This window comes from Protopterus annectens, chromosome 3.part0 (assembly GCF_019279795.1).
Source record: "Protopterus annectens isolate FY-2018-M chromosome 3.part0, PAN1.0, whole genome shotgun sequence".
Lineage (NCBI taxonomy): Eukaryota > Metazoa > Chordata > Ceratodontiformes > Protopteridae > Protopterus > Protopterus annectens.
In genome coordinates this window covers 1,240,676,377-1,240,703,250 of record NC_056731.1, presented here as the reverse complement: position 1 = coordinate 1,240,703,250, position 26,874 = coordinate 1,240,676,377, and the positions used below count along the sequence as shown (strand labels likewise).

Genomic DNA, 26,874 nt, shown 5'->3' with positions numbered 1-26,874 from the left:
CCATTGGTTTTGTGGCAGGTCTGGCATTCCTTTTGATTTTGGAAGCATGTGGAACTGAACCTGTAACCCTGAGAAACAATATTCAGTACCCATTGGTCTTGGGTGATTATGTTCCAATTTTTTTGAGAAAGTGCTAGCTTTCCCCCTAGGGGAGCTGCCAAAAGGTAAGTGCTTGGCATTTGTAGAGGGAATTCATTGGGACTGTTTCCTATAAGGTTGTGATTGGTCTTCCCCTCCTTTGGGGGCTGCAGCACCCCATTGCTTAGGTCTGTAGGAGCCTTGGGGCTGAGATCTGCCTCTTGGGCATCTGTATCTGCCTCTTTGTGGCCTGTCTGACACTGGAAAGGACCAATTTTTTGAAGGCCAGTTTCTGCTATATCTAAATGGTTGAACCTGTAAGAAATCCTTCACTGCCTGCATTGATTTTGCTTTATTCCCCATTTTCTTTAACACTTCCTCTGCCTTAACACCAAAGTATCATGCTGTAGTGGAGCATCCAGTAATTTTACTTTAACATGGTCAGGTAAACTTTGTTCTTTCAACAGAGCCTGTAACTGCGGCTCTACAAGAAGCCTCTAATGAATTAGAACCACATTGCAGAGTATGCTTTCCCACTTGTTCAATTGCATGCAATAAATCCTGCATTTCTTTACTGTCAGGAGTTTCTAAATTTGAAACCATTTTCTGTTTTAACAATGACATGAGATACTGTTGATATTTAAGCATATGAAACTGAAAATTTAAAGCCCTTACAGCTAAAGCAGCAGAAGTGTAAACTTTTTTCCCCCATCTGTCCAGAGCTCTGGAATCCCTATCAGAGGGGACAGGATTTTTAGCAGTGGAAGCCATAACCCCTTTAGGACCCTGAGAAATTGTTTCTGGATTTGCAGCGGGGTTTTTGTAAAGAAATTTATGGGAGTCAGGGACCCTGTAGTACCTGTCTGGCTTGACTGGTGCAGGGGGTAAAGGAATCAGGAGACAGACTGGATTCAGAAAAAACATCATCAACAATATCAAGCACAGGGGGGATAGCCAGGGGCCTGTGCTGAAGCAATAAAAGGAAGTCTCAGAGCCTTTTCTTGGATTCTGAATAATCCTGGCTCTCCCAATGGAAATGCTCCCTCATAGTGTGCAGGGTTCCCCCAAAAGAATAATCCTCAGGAGGAGAGGCTGAAGGCATAGACTCTTCTGCATCAGAGTCCTCATAGGGAGGGAGAGAGTATCCCTGATCAGAAAAAGAATCAGAGGAAATGGAAACCTGGTCAGAGGAATCATAGTCCGTGTCTTGCCCAGGCCTTTTGTCAGGAGGGGGATGGGTACCCCTGATTAAAGTAATTAGGTCTTCGGCCATTTTTAGCATCTGTTTCTTTGGCATGGATGACTGTTCAGGAGAATGCTGTACTTGTTTCCTTGTTTTAAATGGTGTTTTTTTTTACTTTGCCTTGGCTGCTGAAGTGGGCTTAATTGTAAGCTGTGAAGGTCTGAAAACACCCTCAGAAGCCGATGCCTGCTCAGCGGCTCCAGACCCATCTGAGTGAATAGTTTCCGTAGGCCCAATACCTTGAGTTTCCACAGGCCTAGGTGTCTCTACGTGGCTGTCGGTTACAGCCTGTGGTTCTTAGGTAGTGGGTGTCAGGGGCTGTGAAAGCGCCTCACTGAGAACCGGCGAACTGGCGTAGAAGAGGCTTCGTCTTCAGTTTTGGACCTCGGATGTCTGTTCTTTTCTTTGTCTTTGCGGTTTTTTATAAATTCCGGTCGTCGGTTGTTCCGACGGCATTATGTATTTAAACCTTCGGCCAAAGTAATGTAAAGCAAAATCGTACCGATGTTTAATAGTGCGTTTATTAAATCTGGCACAAAACCGACAACTGGTGATGTCGTGATTAGGGCCTAGGCAAGAATACAGTAAGAGTGAAAGTCCTTATGAGGTATTTGCTTCCCACAAGAAATACATTTATTAACTTTTACTGACATCGGTCTGGAGCAAGAAAAAGTTTCCCCAACGGGGTACTTAGCTTTATTGAAGACTTCGGTTCTGAAACTCAAGTCGGCCGACCGGCACTTGCGAACTGCTTTTGCTACGGGCACCGCACAGCAAGAAAGACTGAAGAAAATGGCGTCGGTTGCAACTTTTCTACCCCCGGCGCACTGATGTCAGGGAAGAGGCAACAGCAACCGACGCTGAACCAAGACTTTGGAACTCGGGCCGCCTGCATATTGCCTGCCAGCAGGATAACCCAAGTGTAATGACTGCAACAGTGAAACACAATCAACATCATAGAAGTGACAGGAACAGGGTCCAAGTGCCTTCTTTTGGTGTGGCATCTTACATCACAACACCAGATGGAGAACAGTGCATCAATAACTGAAATAGCTTTAAAAAAAAAAAACAGACTACAAACATTGAACTGAAACCCACTAAGCAGAATCCATGTTAAATCATGGGGATGTACCAATGGGAATTGGAGAAATCAAGCAGTTTTAGACCGGGAAGACCCAGGTGAAACTTCCTGGAGGGATGCGAAAGGAAATTTTGTACTGGATTCAATACCCACTGGGGTTCCCCACGATAAGGCCTGAGGAGGAGGAACCAAATCTGAGCCAGAATGGGGCTATAAGAGTGACGGAGACCTTGCATTTGATCACCTTTTGTAAAAACCTGGGAATCTTAGATAAAAATGGGAAAGAATAAAGAAGATCAGGAGACCATTGCTAGATTAGAGCATCCTTTTTTGACTAAGCCTATGGGGGGGGGGTTCACGGCAAAACACCTGCTGCATTTGGTGTTGTTCAAAAGAGGCAAAATGATCATAGCAGGGAAAGCCCTAGCAACTGAAGATCTGTTCTGCCATATTCCTGGATTGAGGGACCACTCATGAGACATAAGGCACTTGAGAGCTCCCAAAATGTGTGTATCTATAAAAAAACAGTGCAAGGTCACTGCATACCAGCCAGACCCTCTTTGCTTCCTGACAGTTCAGTCTAGTCCCTCCTTATTTCATGATGCATCAAACTACCACCATGTTGCCCATTTAGATATGGATTACTCCCAGAGGAATGTGATCCTGAAAGTTCCTGCAATACTGCAGAACTGCACGCATCTCTAGGACACATCTGTGAATATCAGCCTCTTTGGCAGTCCATAAACCTTGGATCATCCTCCTGCAGTAATCCCTATCCACCACTGCAGAAAGCACGTTCAAATGGACATTACAGCAAGAATACTCTTCCAGCTACCTACTTAAATGAATAAACTATCTGGAACTTCAAGGCATCTTTACTCCTCCCACATGGAGGCCATGAGAGAGAGAGTCTCCTAGATCTGCTAGCTAAAGTGATTTTATCTGGACTAATCCTTATTACTCCTGTTTCTCACAAATGCCTAATGGAGAAGAGGTAAGGAGGACTGGGATGCACAAGAGTAGAGCTGACCCTAATAAGTGTCTCTACTCTCTGAGAGGCAGTTATCTCCCCTATAACCCGAAAGATCGTTCTGACCTCAGCAGGATCCTAGGATGTCACGCAGGAACCGGGTCCTTTCCTCCTGGTAGAGAAACTACTGGAGCCAAGAAAGACATCCTATAAATGGAAAAGATGGATTGTCTCGAAGAGGAGATCAGAACAAAAGAATAAAAAAACAAAGTCTCTTGTCACCACCAAAGGAGCCATATTGAGAGAATTCTGAAGACGGCATCAAATCCTTGTCATCAAATTTTCAGTCCAAAGAAGGCCTCAGCCCAGATGCTATTAGAATCCAATACATCAGACCCAAAAACCCCAGAGAGAAACCTGGAGTCAAGTTCAACACTGAGGGGGACAAGCCCGGAGTTAAGAATCTGCTATGAAGTCACCTGAGCACAGCTGTACACCTGGGAAGCAGCTTACAGTACGCGCACAAAACTTGCACCAACTAACTTCAGAATCAAAGGAGACAGTATGATGCCCATCTCCAAGTCTTCAAGAAACTCCTTATCAAGCAAACCAGGTTCCTCTCTGATGTACTCTTGTACAACCCGAAGGATCTCAATAATGAAATGAAAGGAGACAGAGAAGGGATCCAGTACAGTTCCCTCCTTGCCAAAGCCCGCTTTGTAGATCTTTTGGGGGAAGATTTCTGGAAGAGTATTGGCTCCAAAAATTTTGGAGCGGATGGAAAAGAATAGGTCAGGGTCCTAGCAATACGGACATCTAACGTTGGAGTTTTCAGCACCAAAGAAGGTCCCAAATTGTCAGCCTGCCATTTCTATAATTCAAAGCTCAGATTAGATTTGACTGAAGACTTTTCAGATTCTGAGGACTCCAGATTGGGGGGGGGGGGGGGGTGTCAAAAGGCCTTAATAATCAGTTTGTTTTTCTTGTCCGATAAAGCACTCTGACCAAAGGCAGATCAAACAGTGCATTCCCAAGACAAATAACCCAACACCCAAGCACACTAAGCCCAAATCATAAGCATCTTGGGGGACATTTTGTGCTCACACTTGGAGCACTTTTTATTTAATTTTATTTTACATTTTTTGACTGGGATAGTCCGACTGGATACACGTCCATTTTGAGTGGAGGCCCGGGGAGAAAAGCTCCACATGCAAAAAACAGACAGTACATACATAACTGAGTTATAAACTCAGGAAACATATCAAAATATAGGCAAAGGTTACAAGCAGATAACATAATTCACACCGTGCAGATATACATATGACATGAAAAAATATTTCGAAATGTAAATAAAGGATACAAGCAGATATAATTCACAATGTGCAGACTTGCATATAATATGAGCCATGGATAATTAGCTAAACAGCAGGTTGGGTAGCAAAAAGTACAGTTTTGTACCTACCATAAATGTAGATGTTCGAGTGCTAATACAGCTGCAGTCATAACAGATGGGTTTTCCTGCCGTCAGGCGGGTCCTCGGTCGGCCGAATTCCAAAGTCTAGGTCCGGTGTCAGATGTCGTCGCTTCTTCCCTGACGTCAGTGCGACGGGTATAAAAGAACCAGCCGACGCCATTTTCTTCAGTTTTTCTTGCCCCAGATGTGAGGTGCCCCCAGAAGGAAGGCAATACATAAATTTATGTAATAATGCAATGCAATATAGTCAAAAAACAGTAGTTGCAAGCAAATACACCATAAAAGAATACCCCAATCAGGTTGTATGAGGAGGTGTTAGCCCTTAGGCCTGTCCCAAGAGGGGAAGGAGGGAGGGAAACCTGGACTGCAGCTGTATTAGCACTCGAACATCTACATTTATGGTAGGTACAAAACTGTACTATGTTCATCGTGCATACAGCTGCAGTCATAACAGATGGGTAGAATCCCAAAGCTAAAAAGGGGGTGGTAGGCACTCGGTGGAACTAGGAGGAGCCAGGATGCCCTGCAAGACTGCAGAGGCAAAACCTGCTCTAGATTTGGAGTATAATGGTAGGTGATAGTGCTTGGATAAGGTATGTACAGAACTCCAAGTGGCAGCTTCCAAAATATCTTTGGTAGGAACCCCCCTGAGGAAAGCTGCAGAGGTAGCTGTGGCCCTTGTGGAGTGAGATCTGATGCCTGCAGGTACAGTTTTACCATGAAAAGAGTAACAAAAAAGAGTATGCAGTGGGCCATCCATTTTGATATTGTCTGTTTGGAAATGGGCTTCCCTTGAGCTCCTGTAGCATAGGACACAAGAGTTGCTCTGATTTTCTGAAAGGCTTTGTTCTGTCCAAATAATAACGTAGCTGTCTGTGAATGTCCAAGGAATGTAGTAGTCTCTCCACTTTGTTTTGAGGATTAGGGTAAAAGGTAGGTAAGTGGATAGCCTGATTCAAGGCTACCCTGGATACTACCTTTGGCATAAAGGAAGGATTGGTTCGTAAGGAAACTCTGTCCTGATGGAAAATGATGAAAGGCTGCACAGCCATGAGGGCTTGTAGTTCCGAAACCCTGCGAGCTGAGGTGATAGCCAGCAGGAAGGCTGTTTTCCAGGACAAATATTGCAGTTCTGTTGAAGCAGCTGGTTCAAAAGGAGGTAAGGTCAGTTTTTCTAGAATGAAATTGAGGTCCCAAGCAGGTACTGGTTGTTTCCTTGGGGGTTTTATATTCTTAGCCCCTCTGAGGAACTGTCTTAAGAGGGGGTGAGAGAATAAAGGAGGATCAGTGTTGTATTCTGCAGAAATGGCTGAGGCATGGATTTTGATGGAGGAGAATGAAAGTCCACTGCTTAGCATCTCAGCTAGGTACTGTAATATTTGAGGTAAATTCAGTATTCCAGGATTCTGACCCTTTTTCTCATTCCAGGCACAAAACCGTTTCCATTTTACGGAGTAGGCTTTTCTAGTAGAAGGTTTTCTGGCCTCCAAAATGACATCCTGCACCTCCTTGGAGAGTAGGGTCTGTTGTGATTTTAAGGAATCTTCCATGCAGCTAGATTGAGTGTTTTCAGCTGACTGTGAAGAGTTTTGAAGTTGTGCTGAGTCAGTAGAAGAGGCATTAGAGGCAGGATCCATGGTGGGGAATGCGTCAGGCTCCTCAGGAGTGGGTACCAGTGTTGTCTTGGCCAGTCTGGAGCAATGAGAATCATCTTTGGTCTGTCTGCTCTGGTTTTTAATACAACTTTGGGCAGCAGAGGAAGGAGGTGGAAAGGCATAAACTGTCATTGTTGTCCAACTGAAAGAGAGTGCGTCCACTTTCCAGGCCTGTGGATGAAAGGTCCTTGAGCAGAATTTTGCCAATTGGTGATTTCTGTGGGAGGCAAAGAGATCTATGTCTGTCCTTCCCCATGCTTGAATTATCTTTGTAAAAACTTGAGGATGCAACTTCCATTCATGTGGATCTGTCATATTTCTGCTTAGGTTGTCTGCCAGCATGTTTTCCTTGCCTGGCAGGTACTGTGCTTGAAGTTCGATTTGTAATTCCAGAGCCATGTTTCAAAGAGACATGGCTAGCCTGCAAAGGTGGTATGAATGGGTTCCTCCCTGTTTGTTTATGTACATTACTGTGGTGCTGTCTGTCCTTATCAATAGCTGGCCTGGATGCAGTAGGTCTTGTCTGTCCTTATCAATAGTGGGCTGGATGCAGTAGGTCTTTGAAAGCTATAATAGCATTTATTACTGCTAGCATTTCCTTTTGATTGATGTGTAGGTGCTTTTCTTTTTGGGACCATTTGCCCTGAATGCACCGATCTGTCATGTGTGCCCCCCCAGGCGTAGTCCGAGGCGTCTGTTGTGATGACCTGATTTGCTTGTGGCTTGCAGAATGGGAGACCTGTGTTTCTTTGGCATGCTTGAGCCCACCACAGGAATTCCTTTTGAAGACATGGAATCAGTGGTATTATTGTTTCCAAACTGTGGCTGTGTTGAGACCATAGGTTTTTTAGGTACCATTGAAGTTTCCTCATATGCAGCTTTGCACATGGGATTAGTAGGATGCAAGATGCCATGAATCCCAGAGCCTGCAGGATTTTCCTTGCAGTCAGCCTGGTGAAAGTTGCCAGTTTTCTGAAGTACTGAGTTAGTTGCCCTTGTTTCTCTGGCGTGAGGTAGGCCATCTGGGTGTTTGTATCCAAGTTGGCACCCAGGAAAATTATTGTCTGAGAGGGTATTAGCCTTGATTTCTTTTTGTTGACTGTGTATCCCAGAGAATTCAACAACATTATTACAAATGCCAGATGTTTCAGAAGTATGTGCTTGCTGTCCGCTTGGATCAGGCAGTCATTCAAATATGGGTATATTTGTATCCATTGAAGTCTGCAGTAGGCAATTACTGATGCCAGGCATTTCGTGAACACTCTGGGCGCAGTAGATAAGCCAAAGGGCAATGCAGAGAATTGATAATGTGTTGAACCTGCAAGAAATCTGAGGTATCTTCTGCAATCTTGTTTGACTGGGACATGCAGTTATGCCTCCTTGAGGTTCAATGTTACCAGCCAAGACTCCTTGCCCAGCATGGGAAGAAGCTGCTGTAATGTGAGCATCTTGAATTTTGGCACGAGTAAAAATGTGTTTAGGATGGATAGGTCCAAAATAGGTCTCCAATCTTTGCCCTTCCTTGGTACCAGGAATAGTCTGGAATAAAAACCTTGACCCTGTTCTTGTGCAGGTACCTCTTGAAAAGCTTTCATGTCCATGAGATCTGAAATTTGTTTTTGTGCCTCTGCCCTTTGATTGTGTGGCAGGTTTGGCATGCCTCTCATTTTTGGAAGGGTGTGAAAGTGGAATATGTAGCCTCTGTCTATAATGTCCAGGATCCATTTGTCTTTTGTGACAATATGCCAATTTTTCGAAAATAATGCCAGTTTTCCGCCTAAAGGTGCTGCCATTTGAGCCTTGCTTGGCATGCAAAGGGGAAAGTCATTGGTTCTGCTTTCTGAATGGCTGTGAACTATCCTCACCACCTCTTTGTGTAGGTGTTTGCCATTGTCTGCCTCTAAACTATCCTTGAGATTGCCCTCTGCCCCTCGGGCGCCTGTATCTACCTCTTTGGGGTCTGTTCATGGCTGGAAAGGACCAATTTTTTGAAGGCCAATTTCTACTGAAACGTGGAGGTTGTACCTGTAGGAAATATTTCACTGTTTGCATTGATTTTGCCTTTTCCTCCATTTTCTTTAATACCTCCTCAGCTTTAATACCAAACAATACATCTTTTTGCAGAGGTGCATCTAGTAATTTAGCTTTGACATGATCTGGTAAGGTTTGCTCTTTGAGCCAAGCATGTCTACGTATGACTGATCCTGTAACAGCAGCTCTACATGAGGCCTCTAAAGCATCAAAACCACATTGCAAGGTATGTTTATCCACTTGTTCTGCACTATGTAACAAATCCTGCAACTCCTTCAAGTCTGGTTGTTCAGGTTGTGACATTTTACTTTTCAACTGTGATAACAGAAACTGTTAGTACTTTAACATATGGAACTGACAGTTTAATGCCCTCATGGTTAAGGTGGCCGAGGTGTATACCTTTATCCCCCACCTTTCTAAAGCTCTGGAATCTCTCTCTGAAGGTAATGGATTTTTAGCAGTGGAGGCTGTAATTCCCTTGGGACCCTGTGAAATAGTTTCTGGGTCAGCCGCATGGCTTTTGTATAGGAATTGGTGTGAATCAGGAACCCGGTAATACCCGTCAGGCTTGACTGGAGCTGGAGGTAAAGAATCTGGGTTAAGGCAGGCCTCCGAATACACATCATCTAGTATGTCTAAGACAGGAGGTATAGCCAGAGGCCTGTGCTGAGGGAGCAAGAGGAAATCCCTAAGCCTTTTCTTGGAGTCTGAGTACTCTTGGCCTTCCCAGTGGAAGTGTTCCCTAAAGGTATGTAAGGTTTCCCCAAAAGAGTAATCCTCAGTGGGGGAGACAGAGGGAATGGACTCCTCTGCATCAGAATTTTCAAAAGGAGAGTATGAATGTTCCTGGTCTTCAGAATGTTCTGAAATAATGGAGGCCTGGTCCGAGGAAGGGGATTCTTTCTCCACTCTGGGCCTTTTGTCCGGGGGGGGGGGGGGATTTGAGAACCCCTGATAAAGTAATCAAATCCTCAGCCATTTTGAGCATCTGCTTTTTAGGCATGGGGCCTTGAGAGGGGCCCTGTGGAGCTTGTCTTTTAGTATGCATGGCTGCTTTAGACTTAGTGAAAGCCTTGATGGAAAAGGAAGAGGAAGGCCTGAAGACACCTTGAGAGGTGGCAGGCCTGTCTAAACTCTGAGTTTCACCAAGAGTGGCTTCGGTATCTGTAGTCGGGGTGAGGGCCGAAGAGCCTGCGACCTCGGGCACAGAAGACACCACCAATGAAGTGTCATCGGTAGTCAGGGGCTGCGTAGGCGCCTCGCCGAGAACCGGACCACCTGTAGTCGGCTTTGGCGTGGTGTTGGTAGAAGTCACTGACCTCGTATGTCTGTCCTTATCTTTGCGTCTTTTACTCAAAACTGGAGTCGGAGTATCCGACGACATAATGTAATTAAACTTTTTGCCAAAATAGTGTTGGGCGAACTCCGCCCGACGCTTAATAGTGCATCTGTTGAATGTAGCACAAAAACGACAGGCCGAAACGTCGTGGTCTGGACCTAAGCGAGGACTGCAGAGGGAATGAAAATCCTTATGCGGTATTTGCTTCCCACATGAAATGCAATTATTAACTTTGTCTGACATCAGTCTGAGGCAAGAAAAGTTTCCCCAACGGGGTACTTAGCTTTCAAGAAGACTTCGGCTGAAAAATATTCGTAATCTCAGGAGCTGGCCGACCGGCACTTGCAAACTGCTTCTGCTTCGGGCACCATGCGGCAAGAAAGACTGGAGAAAATGGCGTCAGCTGGTTCTTTTATACCCCTGTCGCACTGACGTCAGGGAAGAAGCAACGACATCCGACGCCAGACCTAGACTTTGGAATTCGGCCGACCGAGGACCCGCCTGACGGCAGGAAAACCCATCTGTTATGACTGCAGCTATATGCACGATGAACATCATGTTTTAGTGAAGTTGTTAATCAGGTTTAGAACTAGGGCACAGCCAATGAGATATGAGGTATTTTTTGAGTTCTCTTTTAAACAGGAGTAGTGAGGTTTCCTTGATAATGGTAGTAGGGAGTAGATTCCAGATTTTACCAACTGAGTTGGCAAACAGCATCTCCTGCAGAGGTGGTGGATTTTTGGGTCAATATCATTAGTTTATTAGATGAGCGTAGTGGCCTGGGGGCACTAGGAGGGTGAGAATATTTTTGAGGGCAGGGGTGTTTCCGGTTGGTAGAGTATTTTATGCGCTACTATAAGCTGGTTGAACTGCAGAAGGGTAGGAAATTCAAGCCATCCTAGTGCTTTTAGGTTCTGACAATGATGGGTCCTAAAAGCCATGCCAGTAGCGAATCTGGCTATATGATTGTAACATCCTGATAATTTACTGAGATCTGTTTTGGATAGGCTGGTGAGTACAGGAGAGGCATACATAAGGGTAGAGAGGAGGTGGGATCTTACAATAGCTACCCTAGCTAGAGGGGTGAGGAAAGATTTGGCTCTGTACAGAGAGCAGAGTTTTTTGTTGATGGACTTAACAGTGTGGTTTACATGCATATCAAATTTAAGGTTGTTGTCTATTATTATGCCTAGAAGCTTAGTGTGGTCATCTGGGGAGATAATGGGGTCGTTGTTAGATTTAATGTTGAAAGATGGAGGAGAAATCCTACGGTTAGAGGAGAAAAGTAGCAGCTTGGCTTTGTTACGATTTAGAAGCAGGCGGCGATTAGCTAGCCAGGTTTCTACAGTGCTGAAAGTGGTCTGGGTTAGGGACAATAGTTGTGCTGGACAGAAGGCAGAGCATATTAGTGTTCAGTCATCTGCATACTGGATGCAGGTGGCTCCTGGAATGGTTGTGTGCAGATCATTGATAAAGATTGAGAAAAGAAGGGGACCTAGTATGGAGCCCTGTGGGACTCCTAGGGTTAGAGGGAGTTGGGATGACAGCTTGCTCTGCCGTAAGACAGCCTGCTGTATACCGTTTAGGTAGGAGTGAAACCATTGTATTGCCTGATGGACTAAACTGATGGATAGCAGGGTACCGAGCAGTAGCTGATGGTTGACCATGTAGAAAGCTTTTGAAAGATCTAGGAAGAGTACTGAGGATAGTTTGTTATTGTTGTTACGATTAAGGCTGATGACAGAGAAAGATAGGAGAGCAGTGGTGGTACTGTGGAATGGCCTAAAGCCATGCTGAGAGTCAGCGAGCTGTCTGTTTTGAATAAGAAAGTGCATGATTTGTTTGTGGATGCATCTTTCCATGATTTTAGCTAGTGGTGAAAGAATGGCTATAGGTCTAAAGTTAGACAGTTCTGTGGAACTTCCTCCTTTATGGAGAGGTATTACATGTGAAATTTTCCATATTGCTGGGATGGCTCGCTCCGAGATGGATCCGTTAACCAGGATAGAAATGGGGAGTGCTACGGTGTCTGCAGCTTTTTGAAGATATTCAGCTGGGAGGTGGTCGACAGCTAGTGTAGTAGGTTTTAGCTTTTTAAGTAAGGTCCGGATTAAATTAGTAGGTACGGGTTGGAAGGTAAAGGTGTGTTGGGCACTGGGTGGATCAGGGCTAGGTGTGACAGTGCTGGAGTTTGTGTCCGTCGGAGTGTGATGGGTAGCTAGAGACTGGATAGTTAAGGTAAAGAAGGAACTGAAGGTATTTGCGACTTCTACAGGAGATTTATCAAGGGCACCTGATGGGGTAGGAGTGGTATAATGGCTTGGGTGGAGAAGACTGTTAATACCAGCCCAAAACCTTTGAGGTTTTTGTTGGTATTTTTGTTGTAGGAGGGTGTAATCTTTTTTTTTTTTTGTCTAGAATGATTCCTTAACTGCCGGTATCTTACTTGGTCCAGTGGGGCTTTGGTAGCATGTCACCTGGCCCAGGCGTTATTTCTTAGTGTAATTTTGGATTTTGTATCTTTAGATAGCCACGGTGCAACTTTAGTTTTTACACGAATGGTGCGGGTAAGGAGCATGTTGGTTAAGGATAGCCAGAAATCTAGTACTGAAGTAATCTGCTTTTTGCAATGGAAGTTGTTTCAAAACAGGCTTTGAATTATTTTTGGAAGTTGTTGAGGTTAAAGTTCCAGACTTTAAAGTCCAGAAATCTGTTAACACCAAATCTGAAAGTGCACAAAGTTCTCAAAAAGGATAGAAACTTCAAATGCGATAATACAGCTGACGGCAAGAAGGTTGCTGATGGAGGATTGAAAGGAAAAGGGGCTACAATAGCCAAAGGCACTGCAGAAATATCAAAACTATCTCTATCCAACAATACAAGATAAAGACAATTTAAGCTTAATTAGCTTAAGTGCTCCACCTTATTTTTTTTCACCATCAGGTGTAGAGACCCACATCTGTTTATCATTGTGGGAACCGATACCTGAGGTAATTCTAGGTCCTAGTGCATTGTGGGAAGGATAATCTTAACAGAGTCTGCAGGCTGGAGCACTAATGCTACAAAGTAGAGTGACAACAGGCTCAAGGACCCAAGTCAGATAAGACAGACTGAGTAAGACCTTGTGATTAAACGGCTGAAACTAACAGAACAGTGAATAAATACACCCAAGACTGCATTGGTTGGAAACAGACAACTCTGACGGCAAATCCTACTATTAATCACTCCGAATTATCTAGTTACTATACTGCATAACTTGGTATCAATATACAGCACCATTCAACAAAATCAGCAGCAGCCAACTCAACTTCTCGAGGTGTGTAAATGAGAAAATGTTATCAAAATAACAACTGTTTCTACAACAGACGTTCCAGTACCAGTATACTGCATATGAGATGTGCAATGTACACCCTGAATTCATAATCAACAGTTTTCTCTATAGTACACTGCCCTGAATTCATAATAAACAGTTTTCTCTATAGTACACTGCACTTAACTGTATCAATTAACTAGTAAGAATTATGGACAAATATGTGACATGTTACAGAACTGCAAGATCTGCTGTCATTTGATGGCAACAGCACGCAAAGCAGGGCACAACAAAAAGGTGTCTTATGGTCCACAACATTACAAACAGCTCAAGTAACTCGAGCAGACCTGTTCACACAAAGTAAATGACACGGTCACTGGCTAAAAGAGCATAATACGTGTTCACAAATTACAGGTTCTATGCATTTTACAAGCGCTACTTGTAAAGTATCGCCTACATACATTATATGCAGACAAATAAGTTATCTTTATGGGCAATACTGCCAAGTAACTTAAGAAATGTGAAGAGAACCAAAGAATATAAACCATGACCACATTTAGTGGCAATGTTCCAATAGTACAATTAATGCAAACTTCTAAGCATAGTGCAGTACACAAGGTATTGATGCATCACTATAGTAAATATATGCACATCACTGTGTTCAATCAAAATGACTAGTATTACAGACACAATATTATTTCTCCTGTCTTCAGCAAAACTTGTAATTACTTACAGTGCACATTCTAAAAATGGAATGCAATTAAATGCAAATACATATTCTCAGTTTCATATTCATATATGTAATTTTAGCATTTCTAAATGTTCTGTATTCTGTTAAAATAGCAATAAAACATTCCACAACTTAAAAAATATATAATAAAAAAGAAAATGACAAAGTGCAAAGACAAAAATGACATGAAGGGCACAAATAAGGTGACAACCACACAAGACATTTTTCAACAGACCGATTCAGACCAAGTAAAATTAGCCATATAAAATTTAATGATGTACAACAATTATGCCCTTATGACCTTGCTTTTGTTAGAAAGAAGTAATAATAATTTGAAAATACTGCTTGAAAAGCAGCACTGCCACCATATCAGCCTATTTTACAAAGCAGTGATGTGGCCAAATAAGGTTACCATGCACAGATCAACATATAACAAAAGGAGCACACACTTGCAGATTAATCAAATCTGGGGAAATGAAAGGATGAATACTAATACCTTAAATGCAAAAACATTTTTGGTGTAACGTACTTCATAATGTAAATGGTACAAAAAGCAAAATAACACAACATAACCAAAATATAATTTAACCAAGAGGTCAGTACACACCTTTAATGCAATTTTGATTCTTTTAATCTTTTTGACCTTTTCAACTGTCTGAGCCGAAAATGCAAAAAGCAGATTGAAAGAATGTTAGTGAGATAGCTGATAAAATAAGAAGTTAACAGCAATAAAAGATAAAAGGGAGCACCAGATACAGAACAAGAACGTTAGTATAAAATGCCATTCACATTCAAAGTTAAGTTGTACAGGTCTACAGACTTCACTTAATTACAACTTACAGGATTCAGTGTATTACATTGGTCTATAGGATTCTTGTAATCAGTCTTCAGTTCATCAAATGCTATTATCTAGAAAAAAAATCAACAGTGCAGTTAGTGGTGACTTTATGCATGAAATTCATTTCAAATCCTTTCAAATGAACTTAAAAGTCAGGCTTTATTATCTGAATGGCTCAAACAAGTAGCAGAGCAGAATCCAACTACTTAGCAATAGGACACTTTGCGGAACAAACTTGACTTTCATAATCCGAACAGTATCTAAGCCAACAGTGCATCTCAGTGCAGTGTTAAAAGTAATTTTGACAATCTGGGTCAGCTGTTTAAAAAACATCTGTCATTTAAACGCAAGATTATAGCCTGGTCTTGGTGTACTAGTTGTGCAAAACAAGGTCATTGTAAATACTGGTTATGTTACTTATGCCCAGAGACAGTTGTGCTACATGCTTAAAATGATTTTTTACCTCTGAGAAAAAAATGAGCTGGGGGGATACAGAAATCTAGCCAATAATACAGCACTTTCCTAAAATTATAACAGAATGCACAGAGGTGCACAACATGCTAAAACAGCTATACATTCACTAGTCCGGCAAGGAGTACCAGATTAGTGAAAATGCCAGATAATAGAAGGATCGCGTATAAGCAATAGTTAAATACCATATCATACCTTTAAAACTGGTAATAAAAGGAAGCAAGACATTTAATGAAGCAGCAAGTGCAATTTTAATAAAATGATGTACTGTACACGCACAGATAATACTGTATTTGTACATTTCAGTAAATAAAGGATACATCTGGGCGAGTAGAAGAAGTTGTTGGCTATCCTTAGCTCTGGATGTTGAAGCATTTCCCACTCTTGTTTTCTAGCAAATTTTTTTAACGCATCTTGCAAGGTTACCCATTAGCAGTTTCACTTATTTTGGTCCCTCTCTGATTAGCTTATCCTGCAGCATATAAATACTCCATTAGTTCTTGTTCAGTAATAAAACTTTTGTTGCTCTAATCCTTTCAGTAATTCAATTGTTGAGTCAATTAGCCTGTCGAACGTCTCTCTCCTACAACTTCCTCATCTTCTTCACTGCTTTCTCCTTCACTATTTTCTTTCGCTGGCTGTACAACCATCTGCACAATGTCCGTGTCACCATACAGATGAAAAGTGGATGAATGTACAGGAGGATGAGCCCAGTCTTCAACATTGTCATCATCCAATCTTGATGTAAGCTCCAAGCATTTGCAGCATAGTAAATCATCTCTTTCATATGAAATTCTTGTTTTACCACCATTAACTGCACTTAGGAGGCGCCTCAAAAACAAGGAACAATACTCTGACTTTCTAGGAAAGTAATATGCCACTGTCCAGGGGTTGAATTAATGTACAGTTAGGTGGTAGGTAGATACGGTTTACTATCAATATTGCAAAAGTATTTCCGTTAGCAATATCAAAGTAAACCATCGAATCCAGAATCCCGACCGCTTCACAATGTTAACCTAAATGATAGAGACATTTGAGTCGACATAGTCACCAAAAATATCACGTGACAGCCGTATAGGAGCCGATATAAATCAAACTCCTATATGTGTTTGCAGGGAGGCAAGCCCCCCTGCACCCCCACATCCCCTGCTGCTACTACTACTACTTTCGGGTTTTCCCAGTTAGGGGTCACCACAGCGGATACATTCCAACTCAGATCGCACTACAGTGGGGATACTGATGAATTTCCAATCCCCACTGTACCGTGAGATCTCCATACATATAGTGAAACACACTTATGCAAATGCAGTGGTGCATTCGCATAAAAGTGTGTTCAACTATCCCATACACTTTTCATTTTGTGCACAACATTCCAATTTTCGGCAGCTATGTGCTGACAGAATGTAGTTTGCACAAATGATAACAGACTATCTAAAACATTGTTTTTTTTTACCAGCAGTTCTGCTTTTGGGTGTGCTGAGCAGTTGTCTAAAAGAAGCATAATCTTACAATTGTGGTCCATGCCAAGAGCGTTGCAGTGAGCATGCGCTTCAGAAATTAAATAATTTTCAAACCATTCTAGTGCCATGCTAGTTGCAATCCATCCTTTTTTGCTAGCACAGTAAGTTACAGCTACAGTTTTTTGGGACGTAAACTTTTGTCAATGACAAGTAACTTACACCTATGGGTTCCTGCAGCATTAGAACAGCCAAGCATAGTTGCACGATCTTTAGAGGACTTAAAATCTGTTGGTGATTCTGCAGCAGCTGTAAGCATTCTCCTTGGTGTGCATCGTCAATACAAGGCAGACTAGTCATCATTATACAGCTGCTCTGAGCTAAAATATTTTTGTTTGAGTATTATCACAAGCAGGTTCCAAATATGCAAGTACCCAGATTTTGTTTTGTTTTCTTGAGGCTACTCGGGCAAGCAGTGATGGAACCCTGACTGTTGGAGGACCCCAACGACTTTTACTCGTCCATCGATGGAAGCCATTTGAAGCAACAACATTTTAAGTGCATGACATCAGGCACACTTTCACATTTCTTGGCAGAAAAGTGCATCGTCCTTTATGAGAAATTAAAGGGAATGTGCAAGCAAATTAACAAGTAAAGCGGATTAGGTGTTTTCCCTTAAGAGAATGACCAAACATTAAAGCCAATTGCCCCTACTGGAAATGGACAGAAAACAACAGAATTGGAATAAACAAACCAAAGAAGACAAGAAATTGCCTGACCAGACAATCAAAAATGGATAAAACAATGGTATACAAAATTAAAAAAAAAAAAAAAAAACTGAGTAAAAGCTCTACGCAATGCACTTTTCTTTGGAAGTGCTGCACGAAAGACAGAACAAAACAAGAGCATACAAAGATGGCAAAGAGAACAAAGTGTGTGTGTGTGTGTGGGGGGGTAAACTGGAATAAATTGTTCTCTACTATTCAAAAGATAGATAAATCATGGTTTAACAATAATTCTGACAGGGAAAGTTACAGAAATAAATAAATAAATAAATAAAATAAACTGACATTCAGCATTAAATGAAGCAACTCTAATGTACTCTTAAAAACAAGTAAGGATATTACACACATGAGTGCATGGAGTTCCAAATATCAGTTAAAAGGCATCCTGGTTCAGTGCTACTACAGCGTGAGACCAGACATTAAAACGCCTAGAAGGGTATTTACCAGCACATACGGGGTGCTTGACAATATTAAGATCAAGTCTAATACTAGATGCTAAGAGCTCACAGTGCTGGCTGGTAAACAGCAACAACATGAAACAGGTTAATTTCAACCCTGTTTGTCTACTGTCCATTACATTCAGTAAAAAGATATTTGGGAACCAGCTGCTTCCCTTACACAGGGAAAACAAATACAAACTGCATTACTGGGCTTTCAAAGCCAGCAAAGCACTACTTTTTTCTGTAGATAGAAGTACATGGAGCAGACAAATCTCCACGCACTACAGAGAAAGTACAGTTTTGTACCTACCATAAATGTAGCTGTTCGAGTGTTCACACTGCTGCAGTCATTACATACTTGGGTTATCCTGCCGGCAGGCGGTCCCGCAGTCGGCCAGAGTTCCAAAGTCTTGGTCTGGCGTCGGTTGCTGTCGCTTCTTCCCTGACGTCAGTGCGCCAGGGGTATACAAGATGCATCCGATGCCATTTTCTTCAGTTTTTCTTGCCCCAGATGTCAGGTGCCCCCAAGTAGTTAGGCAATACATATTGCTAATAAAACATATATATAAAAAGAAAACAATACCTTCAATTACAAGCAAATACACCACAAAGGTTGTATAGGATAGAAAGGTATAGATAAGTCCAGCTAGGACAGAGGGGATGGAGGGAGGGTAAACTGGACTGCAGCAGTGTGAACACTCGAACATCTACATTTATGGTAGGTACAAAACTGTACTATGTTCATCGTGTTACACTGCTGCAATCATTACACTTGGGTAGAATCCCAAAGCTGAGGTTGGGTGGCTGGTCTATAAAAAGAGTTAGGTTTGGCTATGAGGCCCTGCAGAACTGCAGTGGCAAATCCTGCTCTGGATTTAGAGTAGAGAGGCAAGTGGTAATGCGTGGTAAAGGTGTGCACTGAACTAAGTTGCAGCCTCCAAAATTTCCTTAGTTGGTACTCCTCTGAGAAAGGCTGTTGAGGTGGCTGTTGTTCTGGTAGAATGTGGCCTAATGTTATTAGGGACAGATTTCCCATGCTGTGTGTAGCAGTAACGAATACAGTGTCCTATCCATTTGGAGACCGTCTGCTTTGAAATAGCCTTGCCCTGTGATCCTGCAGCATATGCTACAAACAGTTGCTCAGTTTTCCTGAAAGCTTTTGTTTTGTCCAAGTAGAAGCGTAGCTGCCTGTGTATGTCCAAAGAGTGCAGAAGTTTCTCCCCTTTATTCTGGGGTTTGGATAAAAAGTTGGCAAATGGATGGTTTGGTTAAGAGCCACACTAGATACCACCTTTGGCATAAAGGTAGGGTTTGTCCTTAAAGAAACCCTGCCCTGATGAAAAATTATAAAAGGTTCCACTGCCATTAATGCCTGTAGCTCCGAGACTCTTCTTGCTGAAGTTACTGCCAGGAGCACAGCTGTTTTCCATGATAAAAATTTTAGATCGGCTGTATTGGCTGGCTCAAAAGGTGGCAGGGTCAGTTTTTCCAAAACAAAATTGAGGTCCCAAGTTGGTGTTGGTGCTCTCCAGGGCAGTGTGTTTTTAGCCCCTCTGAGGTACTGCTTTAGCAAGGGATGAGAGAATAGAGGAGGATCCGTGTTGTAATGTGCTGAAATGGCAGAGGCGTGGATCTTAATTGATGAGAAGGATAGGCCTTTGTCCAGCATCTCAGTTAAGTATTGCAGAATCCGAGGAATGTTTGGGCAAGAGGGTCAAGGTTTTGAGCCTGGTTCCAGGCGCAGAATCTCTTCCATTTTTCTGAGGAAAATTTCCTGGTGCTAGGCCTCCTATGACATCCATAACAGCTTTAGAGAGAGGTGTTGCCTGTTTGACTAATGAATCTGCCATGCAGCCAAGTTTAGGGTTTTGAGCAGAGCGTGCAGGATCTGATTGTTTTGTTGAGTCAGAAGGTGTGGAAAATGAGGCAAAATCCATGGTGGGCCTTGAGCTAAGTTCTTTAAGATTGGGTACCAGTGTTGGCGTGGCCAGTCTGGAGCAATCAGGATCATCTGTGGTTTTTCTTGTCTGGCTTTTAGGAGTACCTTCGAAAGGAGAGGCAGTGGTGGGAAGGCATAAACTTTTAGGCTTTTCCAGCTGACCGAGAGAGCATCCACTTTCCATGCTTGTGTGTGATAAATCCTTGTGCAGAATTTTTGTAGTTGGCAATTCAGTGGGGAGGCAAAAATATCTATGTCTGGGCACCCCCATTTTTGCGTTACCATGCTGAAGATTTGTGGATTCAGTTTCCATTCGTGAGGGTCCATGATATTTCTGTTTAGATGGTCTTTCCTGGCAGGAATTGTGCTTGCAGATGAACTTGATAAGGTAGAGCTGTGTTCCACAAGGTCATGGCTTGCCTGCATAGGGGGTTAGAATGAGTGCCCCCTTGCTTGTTTATGTACCACATTACTGTGGTGTTGTCTGTCTTTAATAATAAATGTCCTGGATGCAGAAGGTCCTTGAAAGCTGTTAGGGCATTTTGAACAGCCAACATCTCTTTTTGATTGATGTGAAGATGCATTTGGTCTGTGGTCCACTTGCCCTGAATACATTTTCCTGCCATGTGTGCTCCCCAGGCGTAGTCCGAAGCATCTGTTGTTAGTGTCTGCCTGGCTGTGGGTAGAGTGAAAGGCTGACCCTTGTTGAGGTGACATGCCTGTGCCCACCATCGAAACTACTGTTGTAGGCAGGGAATTATTGGTATTACTGCTTCTAAGCTGTGAGAGTGCTGAGTCCAAACACTTTTTAGGTACCATTGTAATTTCCTCATATGCAGTCTGGCATATGGAATTAGTAGTATGCAGGATGCCATGAATCCCAGGACCTGCAGAATTTTTCTTGCAGGGAGATGGGACTTTTTTGCCATTATATTGAGTCAATTGTCCTTGTTTGTCTGGCGTGAGATAAGCCATCTGGGCCGTTGTATTTAATCTGGCACCCAGGAATATTATCTGTTGTGAGGGCACTAGTTTTGACTTCTTTTCGTTTACTGTGTACCCTGGAGAAATTAGCAACATTTTTACAAATGCCAGACGCTTTAGAAGAATGTCTTTTGTCTCTGCTTGAATGAGGCAGTGGTCCAGGTATGGATATATTTGAATTCCTTTTTGTCTGCAAAATGCAATTACTGGTGCCAGGCACTTTGTAAAGACCCTGGGTGCAGTAGATAAGCCAAAGGGCAGTGCAGAGAATTGGTAGTGCATTGTACCAGCTTTGAATCTGAGGTATCTTCTGCAATTTTGTCTGATAGGGACATGCAGGTATGCCTCTGAGGTCCAGAGTAACAAGCCAAGCCTTCTTGCCCAGCATGGGAAGAAGCTGCTGTAGTGTCAACATTTTGAATTTCGGAACCTCCAGGTAAGTATTTAGAGTTGAAAGGTCTAGTATGGGTCTCCAGGCTTTGTCCTTTCTGCGGACCAGGAAGAGTCTTGAGTAAAATCCTTGTTCCTGCTGTGGTACTTTTTGAATAGCTCTCATGTCCATGAGGGCTGATATCGGTTTTTGAGCCTCTGCCCATTGATTTTGCGGCAGGTTTGGCATTCCTTTTAGCCTTGGTAAAGTGTGAAAGTGGAACCTGTAACCTTGAGACACAATATTCAGAACCCATTTGTCCTGGGTGATTGTTTGCCAATTTTGATAAAAAAGTGCTAGTTTTCCCCCTAAGGGTGCTGCCAAAAGAGAAGTGCTTGGCATACGAAGGGGAAGTCATTGCGACTTGTTTCCTGTATGGTTGAGATTTCTCACCTCCTTTTGGGGTTGGGGTACCCCACTGTCGTTGTCTGTTAGAGCCTTGGGGTTGAGATCTGCCTCTTGGGCGTCTGTATCTGCCTCTCTGTGGCCTGACAATGGAAAGGACCATTTCTTTGTAGGCCAATTTCTGCTAAATCGAGGTGGGTGTACCTGTAAGAAATCTTTGACTGTTTGCATAGATTTAGCTTTATCCTCCATTTTCTTTAACACCTCTTCTGCTTTAACAACAAACAATGTATCATGTTGTAAAGGAGCATCCAATAATTTTGCCTTAACATGATCAGGTAAACTCTGTTCTTTTAACCAAGCATGTCTTCGAATCACAGAACCTGTAACTGCGGCTCTACAAGAGGCCTCTAAAGAATCAAAACCACATTGCAGAGTATGTTTTCCTACCTGTTCAACTGCATGCAATAAATCGTGCATTTCTTTTATAGTCAGGAGCTTCTGAGCTTGTAAGCATTTTCTGTTTTAACTGAGCAATTAAATATTGTTGGTACTTAAAGCATGTGAAACTGGCAATTTAAAGCCCTTACTGCTAAAGTTGCAGAAGTGTAAACTTTCTTCCCCCATCTATCCAATGCTCTAGAATCTCTGTCAGAGGGGACTGGATTTTTTGCAATGGAAGCCTTAGCCCCTTTGGGACCCTGGGTAGTGTCAGCAGAAGGTTTTTTATAAAGAAACTTGTGAGAGTCAGGGACTCTATAGTACCCATCTGGTTTGGCTGGTGCAGGGAGCAAAGAATCAGGAGAATAGAATAGCTGGATTCAGAGAACACATCATCCACAATATGTAAAACAGGCGGAATAGCAAGGGGCCTGTGTTGAGGCAATAAAAGGAAGTCCCCAAGCATTTTCTTGGATTCTGAATAATCCTGACTTTCCCAATGGAAATGTTCCCTCATGGTATGTAAAGTTTCCCCAAGACAGTATTCCTCAGGAGGAGAGGCTGAAGGGATAGATTCTTCAGCATCAGAGTCCTCATGGGGGGGGGGGGGGGGGGGGTAGAGAGTATCCCTGGTCTGAAGAGGAATCAGAGGAAATGGAAACCTGATCAGAGGAATCATAGTCTGTATCCTGCCTAGGCCTTTTCTCAGGAGGGGGATGGGAACCCCTGATTAGAGTAATGAGGTTTTCGGCCATTTTGAGCATCTGTTTCTTAGGCATAGAGGACTGTCCAGGAGAATGCTGTAGTTGCTTCTTTGTCTTTAATGGCATTTTTGTCTTGGCTGGTGCTTTAATGGTAAGTTGTGCAGGTCTGAAAACACCCTCAGAAGCCGATGCCTGCTCAGCAGCTCCGGACCCATCTGAGGGATTAGTTTCCGTAGGCCCAATACCTTGAGTTTCCAGAGGCCTAGATGTCTCCATGTGGGAGTCGGAGGCAGCCTGTGGCTCTGAGGTAGCAGGTGTCAGGGGCTGCGAAAGCGCCTCAATGAGAACCGGCGACTGGCCTAGAAGAGGTTTCATCGTCTGTTTTAGACCTCGGATGCCTGTCTTTATCCTTGTCCTTGCGTTTTTTATGAATTGCGGTTGGTTGTTCCGACGGCATTGTATAATTGAACCTTCGGCCAAAGTAGTGCAAAGCAAAATCAAAATGTCGTTTTATAGTGCATTTGTTAAATCTGGCACAAAACCGACAACTACTGACGTCGTGATCAGGGCCTAGGCATGGAATACAGTAAGAGTGGAAGTCCTTATGAGGTATTTGCTTCCCACATGAAATACAATTAACAACTTTTTCTGACATCGGTCTGAGGCAAGAAAAAAGTTTCCCCAACGGGGTACTTAGCTTTATTGAAGACTTGGAATCTGAAATTAGACTTCGAAAATCTCAGGAGTCGGCCGACTGGCACTTGTGAACTGCTTTTGCTTCGGGCACCGCGCGGCAAGAAAGATTGAAGAAAATGGCATCGGATGCATCTTGTATACCCCTGGCACACTGACGTCAGGGAAGAAGCGACAGCAACTGATGCCAGACCAAGACTTTGGAACTCTGGCCGACTGCGGGACCGCCTGACGGCAGGATAACCCAAGTGTAATGACTGCAGCAGTGTAACACGATGAACATTATGATCCAGTCTCACTCTCAACATGAATTTTTTGGCATCTATGACTGAAGCACATAAGCAAGTTAAAGGTTGGCAACCCAATCATTAATTCTCTATTACATTTAGCTACATATTACTTTACATATACTGAACAAGATTCAGGTGGGTACTCATACTTCTGCAGTTCGCAGATGTGTTGTGGTTATTCACAGAGTACTGCTACGCCGGTATGCAAATATACTAATTTCTGGTTATTTTCAACAAATACAGCAATGCAAAAGCTTTGCAAGTAAATGCCGACTTTCAAGACATACATAAAGTTACTGAATATAATCCTCAAGTATATCCGAAATACTACAAGAAAACAAATGCCTGTGCAAGTTTTCGGGTATTATGGCCAAACATAGCTATATGCAAGCACATTTAACAGAAGTGGCATGCAGTTATTTTTATTACGTTTTTAAAAACATAAAGGTTTATAGGTTTTACATACGTGTACCCTTATGTGGGCACCCTGTTTCTACAAAAAAAAAGTGCACACGGAAAGAAACGAAAAACTGAAAAACAAAGAGACAAAGAAGAAAACATAGAACATCACATTAAGAGGACGGCTGACCCTTGGAGAGGAAGTTCCTTCTATAATGTCTTTAGTTAAAAGTTTAAGATGCTGGCTCTCAAAATATATGGCAAAAGAGGGAAGCCGACAAATAGAACAAGACGTATGGTCGTGGGAAGCAAAGAGACAAAATAAACACTGCTCATGACGATCTTTATGGGGAATCCATCTCCCACACTGGCATTTACCCTTTCTGGATGACATGAACCCCACAAGCAACAAAACAAAGGGAAAAGCATAAAAGCAAAAAACCTCAACCGGGCACTTATCTAAAAAATAGCTTGGCGAACCGGCAAACAAAGCGAGTGTTCAGACAAATGATCAAAGACTGTATTCGGACTGGTGGCAAAGAAGTTTTTAGAATGGTATGTCTGGACGTCATCTTTATGCCCTACTCTAAGTGAGGAGTATACGTGTGATGTACCGCATACCCTTAGCAACCTAAAGGCTTTGTTATACTGGATGGGCATTTGGCTTCCCTTGGCAGGAGATCCCTACTGGAATACTGCAACAGTGAAATGGAAGGACATTTCATTTCAAGATACAGATGCAGCAGTGTACTTTAAAACAGCTTATAAAAGTGGTAGTAGTGCTCTACTATCCTCCCTCTGGAAGTCTCTCAGAGCTTCAGACTCCTCCCTCTGCATGTCTATGGCTGCCACAGCAAGATAGTCCTTCACAGCCAGACAGTAGCCCTCATTTTTAATCCTAAGGCCCAAAGGAAATAGCAGATGAAAAACAGAAGCTTTGTGAACACCTACTGTTCCACACAAACACGCACGCACACACATGCGCACCAAACACACGCACCAAACACGACACACAAACACGCGCACAAAACACGCGCAAGCGTGCACACACAAAAAGCTGCTAAAACAGAAATGGCAGTAACCAACAAAAACTATACACATGCAAGTAAAAGGGAGGATGGGAAGGTGCTGCCAGTAAGGTAGTGTGATCTACAAACATCTACTTACAGTTAAAGTGGGACTTGCACAACCGTACTATGTTCAAGAAACAACACCTTACTGGCATTTAAGTAGAATCTCAAAGCTCACCCAACCTAGGATGAGGAAGAATAAGGGTCTGGTAGCCTTTGGAGAATGGTCCAAGTGAAGCTTGATCAAGATCTAGAAAAGGTATCTGTTTGTAGTGCTTCGCAAAAGTATGGACTGAAGACCAAGCTGCTTCCTCCAGAATACTTCTAGAGACAACCTCTTTCCAAAATGCTACTGAAGAAAGGGCTCTAGTAGAATGTGCCTTAAACCTTGCCTGATTCACCTTTCCATGGTGGCTGTAACAAAAAACACAACACAAGGATGACAACTAACGTGCAATGGTTTGCTTCAGGACAGGTTCATTTTTCTTTGCCCCGTAAAAGGAAATAAAAAAAGCCTTTTAGTCTTCCTAAGGGGTTTTGTATGGTCAAGGTAGTACCCGATCTGCTGATGTACATCAAGGTTATAAAGAATACTCTCTCCCCGATTGTTGGGGTCTGGAAAGACAGGAAGATTGATGGACTTGAGAGTGAACTCTGAAACCACCTTTCAGTATAAAACAAGGATTACTATGCAACACAAACCTATTCTTGCGGAAAACAAGGAAAGGGTAAGCCCCCCATGAGAGCTTTTAGCTTGGAAACTCTCCTTGCAAATGTCAGAGCAATAAGCAAAACAGTTTTCCACATTAATAACTTGAGATCAGTGCGAACTCCTGGTTTGAAAAGTGGCAAAGGCAATTTTTTGGAGAATACAGTTAAGATCACATGCAGGAGGAATTTTGCTTGCAAGGGCCTCATATGCAACCCTCCTTTCATAAACTGTTTATCAAAAGAGGAGGAGGAGAGGGATTCAGACAAGCAGAGGTGGAGGCTAAAGGTACTTTAAATGAAGCATATGATAAGCCATCCTAAAAGTAGCTCACACAATTATTTCAAAGCCAGGGGACCTTAACTTCAATAGTCCCCCTATTCCTATTTAGGCAACACTTAGAAAATCTAACCCCTTTATAAACGTAACATTTTCTAGTAGCAGGTTTTCTGCCCTCCTTTAAACACCTGTTTCACATCCTCAGAAAACTGGTGCCTAAACTGAGTCAAAATTGAATCATCCAGGCTATCAACTGATTTTTCTCTAGACTGGGGCATACCAGTCAACCCTGTGACTGAGACTAGATCTAGTGTATAAAGAAATGTGTGTAATTGCCTTTAGCCAATACCATTAAAAGGGAGAACCCAAGACTGCCTGGGCCAACAGGGTGTCACCGCAGTGATCTTTGGAATTTCTCTGTGAACTTTGAGAAGTACCTTCTAAATCAGATGAAAGGGTGTAAATGCACAAAGGAACATTCCTGTCCAAGGAACAAGAAAGCACATCTACCATCCAAGCATGTATGCAAGGAAGCCTTGAACAGAATTTCTCTACTTGCCCTTTCTGAAAGGGGGCAAACAGATTACTTGAGGTGTTCCCCATATCTGGGCTAGATCTTGGAACACCAATAGCTTGAGCTTCCACTCACACGGCTCTGGCCAGGATCCGCTTAGTCAGTCTGCCACAAC

At 42.8% G+C, this 26,874-nt stretch overlaps 1 protein-coding gene across 1 annotated transcript in view; it reads right to left on the bottom strand.

Moving 5' to 3' along the window:
- Positions 1-26,874, bottom strand: part of LOC122797029 (protein cornichon homolog 1-like) — a 564,384-nt gene that overhangs the window by 519,731 nt on the left and 17,779 nt on the right. The window contains exons 2-4 of the mRNA XM_044065802.1: positions 15,808-16,051; positions 14,752-14,820; positions 14,519-14,566 (exon numbers count right to left, since the gene is read on the bottom strand). Coding sequence (XP_043921737.1) covers positions 14,519-14,566; positions 14,752-14,820; positions 15,808-16,051 — 361 coding nt within the window. The remainder of the gene's footprint in view (positions 1-14,518; positions 14,567-14,751; positions 14,821-15,807; positions 16,052-26,874) is intronic.